Source organism: Gossypium hirsutum, chromosome A13 (genome assembly GCF_007990345.1).
Source record: "Gossypium hirsutum isolate 1008001.06 chromosome A13, Gossypium_hirsutum_v2.1, whole genome shotgun sequence".
Classification (NCBI taxonomy): Eukaryota; Viridiplantae; Streptophyta; class Magnoliopsida; order Malvales; family Malvaceae; genus Gossypium; species Gossypium hirsutum.
In genome coordinates this window covers 10,911,510-10,928,116 of record NC_053436.1, presented here as the reverse complement: position 1 = coordinate 10,928,116, position 16,607 = coordinate 10,911,510, and the positions used below count along the sequence as shown (strand labels likewise).

Here is a 16,607-nt window from a genome sequence, read left to right as displayed (position 1 = left end):
TATACTTAAAATTTTAATTTTGATTTAATCATATATATTTAAAGAAATAATACATCAATTTATTTTTATATAGGATAAATATAATTATTTATGTATGCAACATATAAACATAAAATGATGTTATATCAATAATTATATTAATTATTTATAAAAATTAGATCAAATCAAAATTTCATATATAAAATTTCATAAAATTAAAATTTATATATACAATTACATATTAAACTATAATTCATATATAATTTTAAGATTTATCCCTTTAAAATAGTATAAAAACTAAATCACTTGAATTAAGAGCACAAGGTCTATATTCTCAATTTTCAAAAAGTATAGGTACTTCTGCCACATTTTAACCTATATAAATAGGATCGGCGGATTTAGACAAACGGAGTGAAAGATCGAAATTGGCAGAAGATGAAGGTTTCCGTCAAAACTCTCAAAGGCACTCACTTCGATATCGAAGTCAAACCAGAAGATGCGGTTCGCTTCCCTCTCCCTCTTTTTCCAGGGATTTTACGTTTATTGACTAGGGTTTTCCGCTTTCCCCTGTATTTGAACATTAATTCGCGTTCATCTAGGACTGTATTAGTTGGGACTTATTATGCACGTAGTTGAATTACCATGCCTGACATGTGAAATCGGAGATCGTGAATGATTTGTTCAATTTTAGTGTCTAATTCATTGAATATGTTTATTTAGCTTGTGAATAGTCTAGCTACTTCGATTAAGTTTTAGTGGACTGATACTCATGTAGCTTGAACGGCGGTATCCTTTTCTTCTGGCGACAATTAGCAATTAAGTACTTCTTCCTACGTAGTGCTTTTTACTAGTTCATTGAAATTAGTGAATAATACTTTGATTTGTGGGCTTCATTTTTGTCTTAGTATTTCATTAACTTGTATCATTGAATATTGATGCATAGATTGCCATGTAATTTCTAGTTGTAGTGTGCTAGAATTAGGTTTGAATTTGAGTATACACAAGCTTTGAACATTGCCATAAGCATCTCATATTTTGCAATGCTCTTTCATTACTTTTGAATTAGTGTGGTTATGAACACTGGATTAAATGTACAGAGGCTTCTTTTAATAGATCTTCTATAACCAAGGATCAAGTTCTGCATTCTATGGTTACATCTAATCAAGGGTTGTGTTTTTTAATGATTTGGATTTTCTAACTATATAAATAAGCTGTTATTATTTTTATTGTTTTTTGCTACTTTTTATGCTTTTAAGGTTTATATATACATATATACATACATATATGCGCACAGGCATGAAAGTATTGGGATAAAATGCATTCTGCCTTCTGCCTTTTACATTTCTTTGTCACTTGGTATTATACAATTCTGCTGCTAATGCTTGTCAATTCTTTCAGGTTGCGGATGTAAAAAAGAACATAGAAACTGTTCAAGGGACTGATGTTTATCCTGCTTCACAACAAATGCTAATCTATAAGGGAAAAGTTCTTAAAGATGACACGACACTGGCTGAAAACAGTGTCACTGAAAATAGCTTTATTGTGATCATGTTAACAAAGGTGAGATTGGTTACAATATTCTGATTTTTATGTTTGTAATATTTCATCTAACTTGTTCGAACTTTTCTGACCAAAGTATGCTGACTTTGTCCTAATAAATGCCTAACTGACATTATTATTTTTCACACTGCTGTTGAACTTGAAAGTTATCTTAGTTATAACTTATGACGGAGTGTTGTATCATTATATTTTTCTTTTGAAATTTGGTTGTTTCTTTCCTGTAGGTGCATCTTATAAATCAATTTGTTGCTAAACTAGAAAATTTTCTTTGTGCTACTTTTTGACCTTTTCCCTACTTGTATTTGTATTTGAATTTATTTTTCATAACTGTCATTTTCATACTAATAGTGTCCTTTTTGCTTAAATAAACTAGAATAAGGGTACAACTGGTGAGGGTTCAACTGCTTCAACAGCTCCTACAAAGAAAGTAAGATTGTTGTTACCTCTCTTACTATTACTTGCATGCATACTTGCTTGTAAGCAATGATTGTCACTGTACCTTTTTAGCCACATATCTTGAGACATTTTGCAATAAATATGACATGAAAAGCGTTGGGATTCTGTTTTTGCCATGATGGTAGATGTTCTTTATTTCAATGCTATGAACTAGAACTTGAAGTGATAGTCAAGCATCTTGAACAAATATAATTTGTGAACGAGTAGATCATCAAAAGAGTTATAGACAGTAAATAGAATGCTTTTAAGATTTTAGGTTTTTAGATATGGCCCAGGTTTGAGTTGTTTTGTGTCCAACTGCTTACTATGTTACACTTTTGAGCCATAAACATAATGCATAATTTGGAGTTTGAGTTGGTGTTATTACCAAATTCAACCGCCTTTAATGTTTATGAGTTAGTTACATGATCTCTTATCCATGTTTCTCAATTTCACAATTGTTTTCCCTTTCTCCTTTCCAGTAGCACAACAATTTAGCTTGAGCTATTAACTCTCACAATCATTATGCAAATTTTGATTTGATCTTCAAATTTCTTTTTGAGTATGAATATAAATGTCTGTTTTCCCCCACTATACAATCTTTAGGGTATGTTGCTTCTGAAAACTTAGCCTGTATCCAAAGATTATTGTGGAGTGAGTTGTGATTTTGGATTCTTTGTAGGCTCCTGAGGCAAGTAATCTGCCAACAGCTCCAGCACCAGCTTCTACTGCACCTGTTGCAACGTCAGCTATGTAAGTCCTGCTATTCTACACTTTTGGTCAGATACAGCACCTTTGCAATTGATTAATTGCTTATTAATTTTTTTTCAGGGCTGCAGCTGCCACTGAATCTGCTCCTGTTGCTTCAAGTACTCCTTTGTGAGTAACTTATTCTTGATAGTAAATTTCATGCTTCTTATTTGAAGGATAGAAGCGTTTGATCTAATCGAATTGCTTCTAGTAGGAGAGATCTTGAGTTTTTCCTTGTTTTCCTTTGCATACCTGTAATATCTTGAATAATGTCTTTGGAAACAGGTCAGATTCTGATGTTTATGGCCAAGCAGCATCTAACCTGGTTGCAGGGAGTAACTTAGAGGGAACAATCCAACAGATTCTTGATATGGGTGGAGGGACCTGGGACAGGGACACTGTTGTCCACGCCCTTCGTGCTGCTTATAATAACCCAGAGAGAGCTGTTGAATATTTGTATTCTGTAAGTACCTTCCTTGTATCTTGAAGAATATGTGCTTTCTTGCGTGCTTCTAGTTGCTGTTGTTTTATTGTTCTCCTTAATGTAGATGTGGGAATAGCCTAATAAGCTGAGCTCATCCTGAGAGGTTTTCTTGGAATGATGATTATGCCATTTTGTCATTTTTAATTTGATGTAATTCTATTTGAAACTTGGCCTTCTCCTTGCCATGATTTATTGGTCAATGATGATTGAATTTCTGCACGCCCAAATATGCCTCCTCTGTTCCATTTTGCTGGTCCTTTTTGACTTGGTGGCTAAGTGTGTGGGAATTGTGAATTTTCCTTTGATGATAACTTTTTGACTTTACCCCTCCCCCCCCCCCCGGAGGGGAAAAAAATGAACAGGAATGTTGGATTTCCATTTCAATCATATGGTGTGTCTTAATTTGTTTTATGGTGGGTTTTAATGATATTATATACTGCACCGTTATCTTTCTTTTCTTCTTTTGTTTTTTTAAAAAAATATAACAAGCATGCATTTTGTTTCCTAAGCTGCTGCTTGTCATCTTGTCATAAATTATTGTTGCAAATGCTAGGGCATCCCCGAGCAAGCTGAAGCTCCACCTGTGGCCCGTGCTCCTGTAGTTGGGCAAACCACAAACTCTGCTGCACAACCTCAACAGCCTGCACAAACGGCAGCTATTCCTGCAAGTGGACCAAATGCAAATCCATTAGACCTCTTTCCCCAGGTAAAATTGTCATGTGGTAGACCTTTGATAAATTTGATGATGGGCAAATGAACCAGTGACTTGATGGCCTTTTATTGATACAGGGCCTTCCCAACATGGGTGCAAGTGGTGCTGGGGCTGGCACTCTTGATTTTTTACGGAACAGTCCACAGGTCTCTCTCTTTCTCATTTGGTTGTATATGGGCTTGTTAGCATGACTGTCATGCAAATACCTACCTAGAGCTACACTCAATTTGCAATTCTCTTTTCAGTTTCAAGCTTTGCGAGCAATGGTGCAAGCCAATCCACAAATATTGCAGGTTATTCTCTGGTCCTTTGTTTCCCCTCTTCAATCGTTGTGTGTTTTTCATTGTCTTTTCAGCTTTTTTTTTTCTTTTTCTTTTTTTACCTTTCTCCTTTCCTCAATGTCTCCCTTTTTTATATATTTGGCAGCCTATGCTTCAAGAGTTGGGGAAACAAAATCCCAATTTAATGAGACTTATTCAAGAGCATCAGGGTGACTTTCTTCGCTTGATCAATGAACCTGCTGAAGGTGGAGAGGGGTGAGTCTTCTTGTTTTTAGTTGCTCATTTCTTGAACTTATATAGTGTGTATGTATATCAAGTGCTTTTTTGACATCTCCTGTTGTAAAGAAACATTTTGGGGCAATTAGCTGAGGCGATGCCACAAGCTGTGCAAGTCACACCTGAGGAACGTGAAGCCATAGAACGGGTATGTCATCTTTTACATAAGGGCTGACTTGGATGTGTTCACTATTCTCTGTAATCATGGATTATTAGCTATCTTCCCCACTGCCTCTGGAAATGCCTTCATTTCCTTGGCCTTTATCTGAGTTATGAAATATGCATCACAGCTTTCTTTTAGGCAATGGTTTTACTTTTAGATGTTTAATAAACTCAAATTTGTTGCATTGATCCTGTGCCTACAAATACTTTTGTAGTCTCCTTATTCTCTTGTTCATTCCCCATCTCTTGCAGCTTGAAGCAATGGGGTTTGACCGTGCAACTGTGCTCCAAGTGTTCTTTGCGTGCAACAAGAATGAGGAACTTGCAGCCAACTACCTTTTAGATCATATGCATGATTTTCAGGATTGAGTTCGTAAAAGAAATGGCTTGGGGAAGTACAATATCATTTTCTCTTTCGTTCTTTGGGTCCATTGTCATTCATGTTCCCCCTCCCCTCCCCCCAAAACTCCACCGACTTTATTCTTAATCAAGTGATGTAGTTGTTTGGTGTAGAGACAAGGGATGTGAAGATGTTAACTTCATTTTTTTTTTCTTTTTTTCTTTTTATTTCCGAAGGACCCATTATTTATAACGTTATATACAAGTTTCTTTCTAAGCTTGTGTGTATTGTACTTCATATTTTATGCTATTATAAGCACTTGCCACAAGGAGCTCCACCAACTTTCAAGTTTTTCGATCAATACTCTTCCCTAAAATACCTTGTGCATGAATTTGGTAGCCCGTCAGAATGGTTAGAGTTGGCAGTGGAAACTCTAGAACCGTGGAAACAGTTAAAAATATGCAGTGAAATTTTTGGTCGCAAAAATGTAAAATTTTTCTATTTTCCAAACATGTTGGCCATGTATTACACCTTCAGTGTATTCCTAATACATTATTGAATATCAAAATTATCGATGCGCCCTCAAGATATTAGCATCTCATTTCATATAATGTAAATAAATCTCAATCTCAATATCTTGAGCATAATCAATTGTATATTTTAATTAAAAGTTTTATTTGAAATGATGATTTAACGTGTCACATCAGTTTACCGTTACACTGTTAACAGTATTTAATATTCAGTAATTAAAATATTACAAAACGATAACGTAAGTGACTAAAACATAATATTTTAAACATAAATGAATAAAATGTGTGTGAATTTAGTAGCCCGTAAGAATGGTTAGAGTTGGCAATGGAAACAATAGAACCGTGGAAATTGTTCGAATATATGCACTGAAATTTTTGGTCGCAAAACATGTAAAATTTTGCTATTTGAAGAACTTGTTGGCCATGTACATTACACTAAGATGTGGCAAAATGGTTCGGGATCAGGTTATTTTTGGATTTGGATTATTTAGGGTTTAATTGAAACTTGATTCAAATTACTTAAGTCTTAATTATATATATATTTAATCAGTTCCTATTTTAGTTCAAGATAACTTTGTATGGATTGCTAGCTTAATACAACTTTGTACGGATTGCATAATAAAAGTTGCATAAATGAATGTACGAAAATGACGAAAAGGAATAAATTCAATGTATTACAATAGAGAAATAAAAGTATGTTGATAATATAAGAAATAATAAAGTTATAATTTAGTAGTGAATTTAGTAATGTAACAAAAATAACATACCATTATGAATATTGAATTTAGTAATGTAACAAACAAAGGTATGTTGTAACAAAAAATACATATGATTATGAATATTGAATTTAGTAGAGAATATATAAATAAATGTATGTCACTAATGTAAGAAATAATAAAGTGATAACTTAGTGATTAGTGAATTTCATGAAACTAAGGATTAAATTATTAAGAGTGAAAATTTATTTATTTTTCATAAATTGATAAGTGAACAGAAGTGGTATAGTAAAATTACTATAGAGAGGACTAAATTTTAAAGTGTATAAAAGGTGTTATGTGAAATTAATATTGTGATTAAAGACTTAAATTTTTAAGTGTATAAAAATTACTATGTGTGCTAAAATAGTGAAATAAAATATTTAAGTGAGGCGTTATAAGAAAGTAAAGTGTTTAATGATAGTGAATTGAAATCAAAAGTGGTAACTGTTGTGAATATATGTTATGCTTGTATTTTTATGAATAGTGCATAAAGTGAACATGTGAAATAAAAATGTAGTGAATGTGTTTATGTAATTCAAAGTGAATAAGTAATATGATACAAAGTTATATATGTAACAGCCCGATTTTGGGCCTAGTCGGAACAGTAGTTTCGGGACCACTATTCCGAGGCCAGAGAAAATTATTTTAGTATTATTTTGTGTTATAATATAATTTTATAAGTGCATGTAAATTTTGGTAAGTTAATTTTAGCGCTTTCTAGTCCAATTTCGAAAAAGGACTAAATCGCGTAAAAGGTAAAAGTTGAGTTTTAATACCTAAAGGTGTTAAATTGCCTTGTATCTTAAATTGGGGGTATTTAAAGTGAAATTAGGCCATTGAAATTGCGATGGCCGGCCATGGGAGACAAAAAAAAATTTGTTGAAAAGTCAAAATTAGGTGAAGTTGGTCACCAATTTTGACTAGTTTTATTATTAACAAATTAAAAAGAAAAAGCTATCATTTTTCTCTTCTCCTCCACCGAAAATGGCAGAAAAGAAAGGGGTTTTGAAGCTCTGAAATATCAGCCACTTACATCCCTTGCTAGTAAGTGATTTTTAATGTCTTTCTTGATGATTTTTACATTTTTGGAACCCCTAAAGCACGAGCTTTCATATGAGGGGTCTATTTTGCAAAATGATGAAGAGTCTAGGGTTTTGCCAATAGAGTAAATGTGTTGTTTGCTGTGTTTTTATGGAAGATTATGAGTCCTAGTTGTCTAATAAACAACTTTTGTGAAAGAAATTGCATGAAAACACCTTAAAAAGGGCTAGATTGCTAAGTTGTAAAATGAGTTGTAAATGTGTGAAATAGTTGAAATTATGAGTTGCTATAGTTATGAAAATGGTTCATCTAGACTCAAGGAGTAAAGAAATGTGATAAAAATTATTTTACGAGCCTAGGGGTAATTTGGTAATTTTGGCAAAATATAGGGGCAAAATTGTAAAAATTGCTCAAGTGTGTCAATGGACTAATTTGATCAGTACATTGTTTTAATAAGTTGAATGTGATATTTTAGATGATGAAAATCGAGATTTGGACCTAGAACGGAAAGAAATCGATTAAGGGATAATTACGTCTTTTTTTTCACCTTTGTGGTATCGAGGTAGGTTCATATGTAAATGTTGGTAACATAGTTATTATTTTAAATGTTTTGATGTTATTTAAATGATATGATAATTATTATGAGATATTATACTTGTGATAATTGTTTGATAATATGTCAAATTATATGATATACTTGGAAAATGTGAAATACTACCAAGTATTGGTATCGGCATTCCGTAGAAGATGGTTGAGACTCATGATTGGGAAAAAGGTCCCGTTGAACCTTAGGAATAGATTAGGATACAAGTGACATGTCATTGGAATATTTGGGCATCCGAGCTCGTTGAGTTGAGTCCGAGTTCACTTATGGATGCGAATGTTCGAACTCGTTGAGTTGAGTCCGAGTTCGTGAGATGTAACTAGGCATCCGAGCTCGTTGAGTTGAGTCCGAGTTCACTTATGGATGCGAACGCCCGAGCTCGTTGAGTTGAGTCCGAGTTCACTTATGGGCGGGTTACATGGTAGCTTAGCTACATATGTGGCACTTATGTGAAAACTTTCCATGTATCCGAATTATATTCCGATGTATTCAATGGGTAAAGTTCTACTCAAATGGAGGAATACTCGAGATGAAAGGGACGTATTGATAAATGTTGTGAAATGGATACTTTGAACAGGTATGTACTTAACCCTCGGGTTGAAAACTCGACATAACAACAAAATGGTAAGATGGTAAATGAAAATGTGATATGAATGTCTCGGTGATGATTATACAAATGATGTTGTATTAATTTTGTGAACAATGATCATGAATGAGTAATTTAGCCTTGACAGATTTGAGTTACTGCAGTAGTGTAACTTTGAAAATACACTAAAAATAGTGGAAAATGAGTTAGAGGCAGAATAAAATACGGGATTAAAGATTAATGAGTCTATTTTCACATGAAAGAAACTGGGGAAGAAAAAGAATTCCATATTGTTTGATATTTGAATTCTTGTGAAACAGGGTCTGAATGACTTCGAGATCCCCTATTCTGACTTTAGAAATTCACCAAAAATTTTAAAAAAATTATTAAGAGTCATACCTTACATGCATGGATTCCTTATTGAGTCTATTTTTAGGGGAAATAAACGGAATGGTCGTTGGAATTCTGTACAGGGAGAAATTCGGTTTGTAGTGCACAGGGGTCAGAGTGGTCATACCCTGAAACTGGGGAGACTTTAACTAATAAACTGTACTAATTGGCCCAACCAAAAATTTTAGAAAAAAATTAGTAAGTAGACATATGAGTCTAGTTTCAATAGAAATAGACAAGAACATTATTCGATCTTGTACTATGAGATAATCGAACTTTAGTACAGAAGGGTCGGAACTGTCAGACAGTGAATCAAGGGTAACTTTGAGGAATAAACTGTACTATTTGGCTTAACCAAAGATTATGGAAATTTTATGGAAGAAAGGAAAATAAGTCTAGTTTTAGGGAAAATTAACGGAACTTAATTCGGAGTTTTGTAGCTCCAGATATAAATAATTTAGTGACCATTGCTCAGAAAGACAGCTTGTAGTGAACTTGAGAATATGTTGTAAACATTGATAAAACAAGTTAATGAGTTGCTTATGGTTTTTATATGAACTTACTAAGCGAAAGCTTACCCCCCCTCTTTTTTCCCATGTTTTCTAGAGTTTCCAGGTTAGCTCGGGTTGGAGGCTGTCAGAGATATTATCACACTGTCAAGCTAACGCTATTGGTGTAGTGATTTCAAGTACTTTGAGCCTATGGCATGTATAGGAGTTTAAATATTAGAGTATGTGATATGGCTTTAACCATATGTGTTGGCCTATTTTGATTATGGGGTTGTAAATCTATTTTAATTATGCATGCATGTGCTATGGTATTATGTGATGAGTTTATAATGATTATAGTATGAATGTGGTAAAGATGTGAGTAAAATCTATGATATCTATTGCATGTGAAATTGCCATAATCATGACATGTTAGGAATGTTTAAGTACCTAATTTTGCCATGTTGTATGTTATTGTATAAGTATCCGTGTATCTATTGTGAGTGTGACAAAATGGCTTGGAAAATAGCCTTGTATTTGTCCAGTTTTTTTGGACACGGGTTTAGGACACGGGCATGTCCCTAGCACACGGGCGTGTGCTCTATACCCACACGGGCGTATGAAGCCTTGATGCAAGAGATTTTCTAAGTTTTTCATGAGTTCTCGGTTGGGTCCCAAACCACTCCGGATGTATGTTTTGGGCCTCGTAAGCCCGTATATGGGACAGATTGTATGTGAAAATAAAAGTTTTTAATTATTTGAGATTTCATGGCCCTGTTTAGTATGGAAGTGTTAGTAAAAGTCAGGTAGCACCTCGAACCCGTCCCGGCGTCGGATGTGGGCGAGGGGTGTTACAATATATGTGTAATATATCAAACATGTTATATGAAAGTGATATATGAAGAAATACCTTAGTGAACTCAGAGGAAATATGATGTATGATAATGAAATGATTTGGAGTTGAGAGGGGCTGGGGGTTCGGATGGGAACCAAATTAGTGATACGAGAGTTTGGAAGGGATTAGACAAGAAGGACCGGGTTATGTGATGTTTTTACTAGAGTTCCTGTATATTTTTCTAGATTTCTCGTTATCATAGTTCCATTATAGACCAAGAGTTTGTCTTTGGCCTAGATTTTTGCATGTATCGAAATTATTGAACTCCTTTGAGATTCATTAAGAATTCAAAAGTGATATGTGAAAGTAAAAGTGTGCGGATGTGTAATAATATGTGAAAATAAAAATAAAAGTGAACATGTAAATTAAGTGTTTATGTTATTTTTGTAAAATGAGAGAAAATTATTGATACGTGAATGTGAAAGTTAATTAGTGATAATATATGTTAAACTAAAAACTATAAATTATAAAGTTAATGTAATTGATTTTATGTTTAGGAAATGAATTAAAGTTTAACTACATCATTGAAAGAAATTGTGTGAATAAATATTATTAAAATTAATTTTTTATATATATAAGGTAAGATTGAATTCAGTTGAGTACTTACTAAGCTATTCACGCAGCTTAACGAGTTTTTTTTAAACTCGTAGGTGATGGATAAGTTTTGAAAAGAATCGACGATTGCTGCTTCAATTTGGCATGTACCTAGGTTTATTAGTAAAAAAATGTAAATTATGTGTGAATGAAAATGTTTTGTGTTATAAGTTACCTTGATTAGAATGAAACAAGAATATGTTTAAGTGGTGGGTTTAGTGTTTAAATGTAGCATCTCTTACCCGAATTAGGTGAGGAGTGTTACATTGATGTTGCAACCTAGAGTTTTCTAACCCCAAGGTCGTGACATCACTTTTGCATGTTGCGACATTGCTTGTTCATCTTAGTATGGGATAAATGAAGATTAACATGGTAATTAACATTAGAACTAAGTAAAATAAAAGAGAAAAGAGTAAACAAACTCTAAAAAGATAAGAATGGGCGTCGAAAATAAAGTTGAAGGCAGCGCACGGGCATGGCAGGGAGGCCGTGTGGACTTGCAGCGACTAGGGTTAGGGATTTTGGGTGAAGAAGATGATGAATAGTGAAGGGTACTTATAGATTTTGGGACACACGGCCAGGGGACACGCCCGTGTGCCCCAATTTTTGCCTGTGTGATTCGCGAATTTTGAATTTCGGCGCGTCTGACATTTGGCCCACGCCCATGTTCTTTGGGCGTGTGGGTGCACACAGCCGTGTCGCTCGGCCATGTCTGTCTTCGTTCGCTTCTCACACGCCCGTGTATGTAGGCCCACGCCCGTGTTAATCTAACAGGTTTGCCCACGGTTGCTCGGCACAGGCGTGTCATACGCCCGTGTTAATTTGACAGGTTCGGCCACGGTTTCCAGGCACGGGCGTGTCGCATGCCCGTGTGTTTTGGCAAGTTCACCCATGGCCATGTCGCACAGCCGTGGCTATTTATCGTAGCCCGTGCTGGGGAAAATCTTTGCCCTGTTTCCACACGGTCCTAAGTACGCCCGTGTGCTTGGCCGTGTCTGTGTGGTAAACTTGTATTCAAGAGCTTCGTTAGCAAGTTAGGTGTTAAACACTAAAATTTAAAGAAGTTAATACAGTTAGTGCTCGGGTTGCCTCCCGAGAAGCACTTATTTATAGTCTAAGCTCGACTTACCTCTCCATTGAATGGCCATGGTGGTTCGAGGAGTTTATACTCCTCATTCCTACGATGAATCTCATCAAAATAAGGTTTTAGGCGGGTATTGTTTGCCTTAAAAGTGCCGAACTTGGGATGACTTACTTGGACTGTACCGAATGGGAAAATGCTAAGTACCGTAAGAGGGATTTCTTTATTCTGTTTGGTAGTGACAATGTGAGGATCTGCGGCATCTAATAAAACTTTATCTCCAACCTTAAGTTGAGTTGAAAAGGTATTGAGCTTGTTCTGGCGTAGTTTTGGTTTATCCTGTGTTCTCGGTTTATGTGTCTGCCATTCATCTAGCTCCTCGATTTGTAGCCTTTGTTCTTTATGAATAGGCCATCTACTATTGCTTGAAAATGGCTCATATACTTCCTTCAAACTCATTTCCTGCAAAGTAGGTTTCACCATATTGTCAGTTTTAATAGAATGGTTTAGACAATCACCTTCAATTTCCGATATGTTGCCAGAATTGTGAGCTTGAAGGGTGATTGTTTCGTCTCCCACACAAAGTGTGAGCTCACCTGTGCCAACATCAATAATCGTTCTAGCAGTTGCTAAAAAGGGCCTTCCTAAAATCAAATGAGTGTTGCTATCTTCCTCTATGTCTAGAACAACGAAGTCAATGGGAAGTATAAATTTATCGATTTTAACTAGCACATCTTCAATAATACCCCTAGGAAATCTTATAGTTTTATCTGCTAATTGAATGCTCATCCTAGTCTGTTTGGGTTTTTTAATCCCTAGTTGTTTAAACATTTTGTAAGGCATGACATTAATACTAGCCTCTAAATCAGCTAATGCATTATTAACATCTAAACTACCAATTAAGTAGGGAATTGTAAAACTCCCTGGATCTTTCAATTGGTTGGGTAGCTTATTCTGTAGAATAGCTAAGCAAACTGCGTTTAGCTTCACATGCGAAGCCTTGTCCAACTTCCGCTTATTTTCTAAAAGCTCCTTTAAAAATTTCATTGCGTTTGGCATCTACGATAGAGCTTCAATAAACGGCCAGTTAATATATAATTTTTTAAGAGTTTAAGGAATTTACCAAATTGTTCGTCTGAGCAGTCTTTCCTTGTCGCTTTGAGGTGTGGCACATGAGGTTTATATTCTGTACTTCCCGGCTTTGGGTCATTTTGGCCGACCTTATTCTTATTTTTGCTCACCACCATTTCTGGCCTTAGTTTTGCAACTAACCCTTCCTCATCTTGAATGGAAATCGCGTTGAGTTGCTCCCTTGGGTTAGATTTAGTGTTGTGTGGCAGGCTACCTTGTGGTCGTTCGGAAATTAACTTAGCGAGCTGTCCAATTTGAGTTTCAAGCTCTTGGATCGATGCTTGTTGATTTTTGAGTGCCGTCTCGGTCTCGGTATTCTAAAAATGAGTCTCTAACACCAAGATGAATTTAGTTAGCATCTCCTCAAGGTTTGACTTTTTCTCCTACTGGTATGGTGGTTGTTGAATGCCTGGAGGGGGTGATGGTTTCTGATTTCCTTGGCCTCCCCATGAAAAATTTGGGTGATTCCTCCAACCTGCATTGTAAGTATTGCTATAAGGACTGTTTTGAGATCGAGGATTGTTACCCATGTAATTTAATTGCTCGTTGCTCATGTTGTGGCCATAAGGTTGGTATTCTGAACTGCTTGATCCACCTCCACTTGCTTCGTACTGCATTACTGGGTGAACCTGTGAAGAACTAAGAAAACCATCAATTTTCTTATTCAAGAGTTCTACCTAATTAGAGATCATGGTAACCGAATCGACGTTATAAACACCGGCTGTTTTCGTTGGCTTTGTCCTAATGACTTGCCACTGATAGTTATTCAGTGATATCTCCTTTATAAATTCATAGGCATCTTCAGGTGTCTTATTATTGATGGTTCCTCTAGCGGCTGCATCAATCATCTACCGAGTCGAAAGATTCAGGCCATTATGAAACGTTTGAACTTGTAGCCAAAGCGGTAACCCATGGTGAGGGCACCTTCTCAAAAGGTCTTTGTATCTCTCCCATGCATCGTAGAGTGTTTCTAAATCCATCTGCACAAAAGAAGAGACATCATTACGTAATTTAGCCATTTTAGCCGGCAGAAAGTATTTTAATAGAAACTTTTCGGTCATTTGTTCCCAAGTAGTGATTGAACCTCGTGGTAACGAGTTCAACCATTGTTTAGCCTTATTCCTTAACAAAAAGGGAAACAATCGAAGGCGAATGGCATCATCAGAAACGCCATTAATTTTAAAGGTATCGCAAAATTCTTGGAAATTTGCCAAGTGAGAGTTGGGATCCTCGTCCTGCAAACCATCAAACTGAACAAATTGTTGTTTCATTTGAATTGTGTTAGGTTTCAGTTCAAAATTATTTGCAACAATAGCAGGTATAACTATACTTGGCTCAGTTCCTGTTAAATTAGGTTTAGTATAATCATACATAGTGCGCGGAGTAGGATTTTAATTAACAGCAATTGCAGGAGGTAGCAGATTTTCTTAGTTTTCAGCCATCTCCTCGGTTGTGGTTTGAATATTGTCCTCTTGCTCATCCTCTGTGTATCTTAAGTTTCGCCTTATTTCTCTTTGGTTTCTGTGAACTATGCGATCGATCTCACTATCAAAAAGTAATGGTCTTAACGGGTTTATTCTAGTCATAAACTATAAGAACCTGCTAGAAAAAGGGAAAAAGAAGAATTAGTAATAAAAATTAGAATAAAATTTAAATTGCAGTAAAAGCAAATGGCTAAAGTAATAAAAATCGAGTGTTCCTAATATCTTAGTTCCCCGGCAACGGTGCCAAAAACTTGGTATGTGATATTCGTGACAGGTTTTAAATATTTATAATGAATCATCCTTGAAACTAAATATTATCACGATGAAGGCAAGTGTACCTATCAAACAGTAGTATAACTTTAGCAAGACCGGATTGTCAAACCCAAAGAAACTAAATGTACTAGTAATGACTGTCTTTTTATTATCCAGCCTAAGAATAATGGGGTTTGTTTTAACTAACTAATTTACTAAACTAAGAATTCACAGAAAATAGATTGGGGAATTACTTTTAGAAAAACGATTGAATTAAGACAATACCTAAGGAAAAATCCACCTAGACTTCACTTGTTATTTGACTCTGAATCGGACGATTTATTCATTCAACTTGTTCCGTAGAGATCCCTAAGTTATATTATTATCTCTCTCGAGACTAACAATGTCTAACCCTAGTTTGAATAATTTAAATCTCTTTCCAATTAACGCCCTAGGGTTGCATTAACTCAATCTATGGATCCCCTTATTAGGTTTCACCCTAATCCAGCAAAATCTTGTCACCCTATCTCTAGGCGCGCAACCAAATCCTCTTAATTATGAAAAATTTACTCTTAGACAGGGTCTATTGCTCCTCTGAATAAGATATTAACTTGAATCAATATCCTGGAATATCAAACAAAGAATTAAGAACACATAATTAAGAACAAGTCAAATATTTATCATACAATTCAAATAATAATAACAAGATCTATCTTAGGTTTCATCCCCCTTAGGTATCTAAGGGTTTTAGTTCATAACTAAAAAGATAAACATCTCAGAAGAATAATGAATACTAAACATAAAGAAAAACCCAAAACTCCTGAAGGGAAATTAAGGGGAGATCTTCAGTCTTGATGATGAATCCGGCTTCTGAGATAGATCAATCGACTTTCCTTGAGCAGTTCCCTGCTTCCTCCTTAGTATCCCCTTTTTCTCCTCCTCTAGGGTGTATTTATAGGCTTTAGAATGCTTAAGAACTCTCAAAATTGGCCTTTTCTGAATTGGACTTAATTTGGGCTCAATAGGGACACGCCCGTGTGACACGCCCGTGTGCGATTACTTCAGGCTGTGGTCAAGCCTGTTAAATAGGCACGGGCGTGTGGTCCACCCGTGTGAGTCGTGCTTCGATTCTTCCAAATTGACACGGCCGTGTGGTTTGCCCGTGTGAGGAGGTCTAGGCCGTGTTGATTTCGTACGTTGGCCAATTTTTTCCGTTTTGGACTGTTTCTCATTCCTTTCACTCTCCTATGCTCACCTAAGTATAAAATATGAAATTAAGGCATTAGGAGCATCAAATTCACCAATTTTAAGAAAAATTCATCCATAAAATGTGCTAAGCATGAGATAGAAATATGTATAAATTACGGTTTACCACTCGACCTCACAATCCAAACCGGTTTAGGGCGAAGGTGTTCAAGGATAGGCTGGACCAATTTTGGGTTAATTCCCACTTAAATGACTTCCTAGGATCGTAAAGCCTAGGGCTTAAGTTTTTTCTTTCCCAAACAGTTGATCCGCTAAGAAAACCCTTCATAATGATTAGTTAATTACACCTCCACTCCCTAATCCCCCATAAGAGGATTTGTTCTTCATGGAATCCCTAAACATAGTAAACTTGATGATAAATATGTGCATGAAAAAATAAATCAAGAATAAAGTTTAGAGAATCCTGATTATATTCGATCGATGAAGCATAGAATTCCTTAAACATTTTATTTTGTCCACAAATCAATTTCTTCGAAGAACACGAATGAAAAGAACTAAAAAGAAATCTAAACCCTAAGAGAAAGAAGA

The 16,607-nt window shown here is 35.5% G+C and overlaps 1 protein-coding gene and 1 non-coding gene across 2 annotated transcripts; both read left to right on the top strand.

Moving 5' to 3' along the window:
- The first annotated feature begins 267 nt into the window (after nt 1-267).
- Nucleotides 268-5,255, top strand: LOC107932403 (ubiquitin receptor RAD23c). The gene is made up of 12 exons (XM_016864379.2): nt 268-480; nt 1,378-1,539; nt 1,913-1,966; nt 2,657-2,727; nt 2,806-2,853; nt 3,010-3,187; nt 3,762-3,914; nt 3,998-4,066; nt 4,166-4,213; nt 4,347-4,456; nt 4,547-4,625; nt 4,892-5,255. The coding sequence occupies exons 1-12, from the start codon at nt 415-417 to the stop codon at nt 5,006-5,008; spliced, it is 1,155 nt and encodes a 384-aa protein (XP_016719868.1). The 5' UTR covers nt 268-414; the 3' UTR covers nt 5,009-5,255.
- Nucleotides 5,256-13,983: 8,728 nt separating this feature from the next.
- On the top strand, nt 13,984-14,090 carry LOC121213487 (small nucleolar RNA R71). The gene has a single exon (XR_005908868.1). It is a non-coding gene; the product is annotated as a small nucleolar RNA R71 (small nucleolar RNA).
- The last annotated feature ends 2,517 nt before the right edge of the window (nt 14,091-16,607 follow it).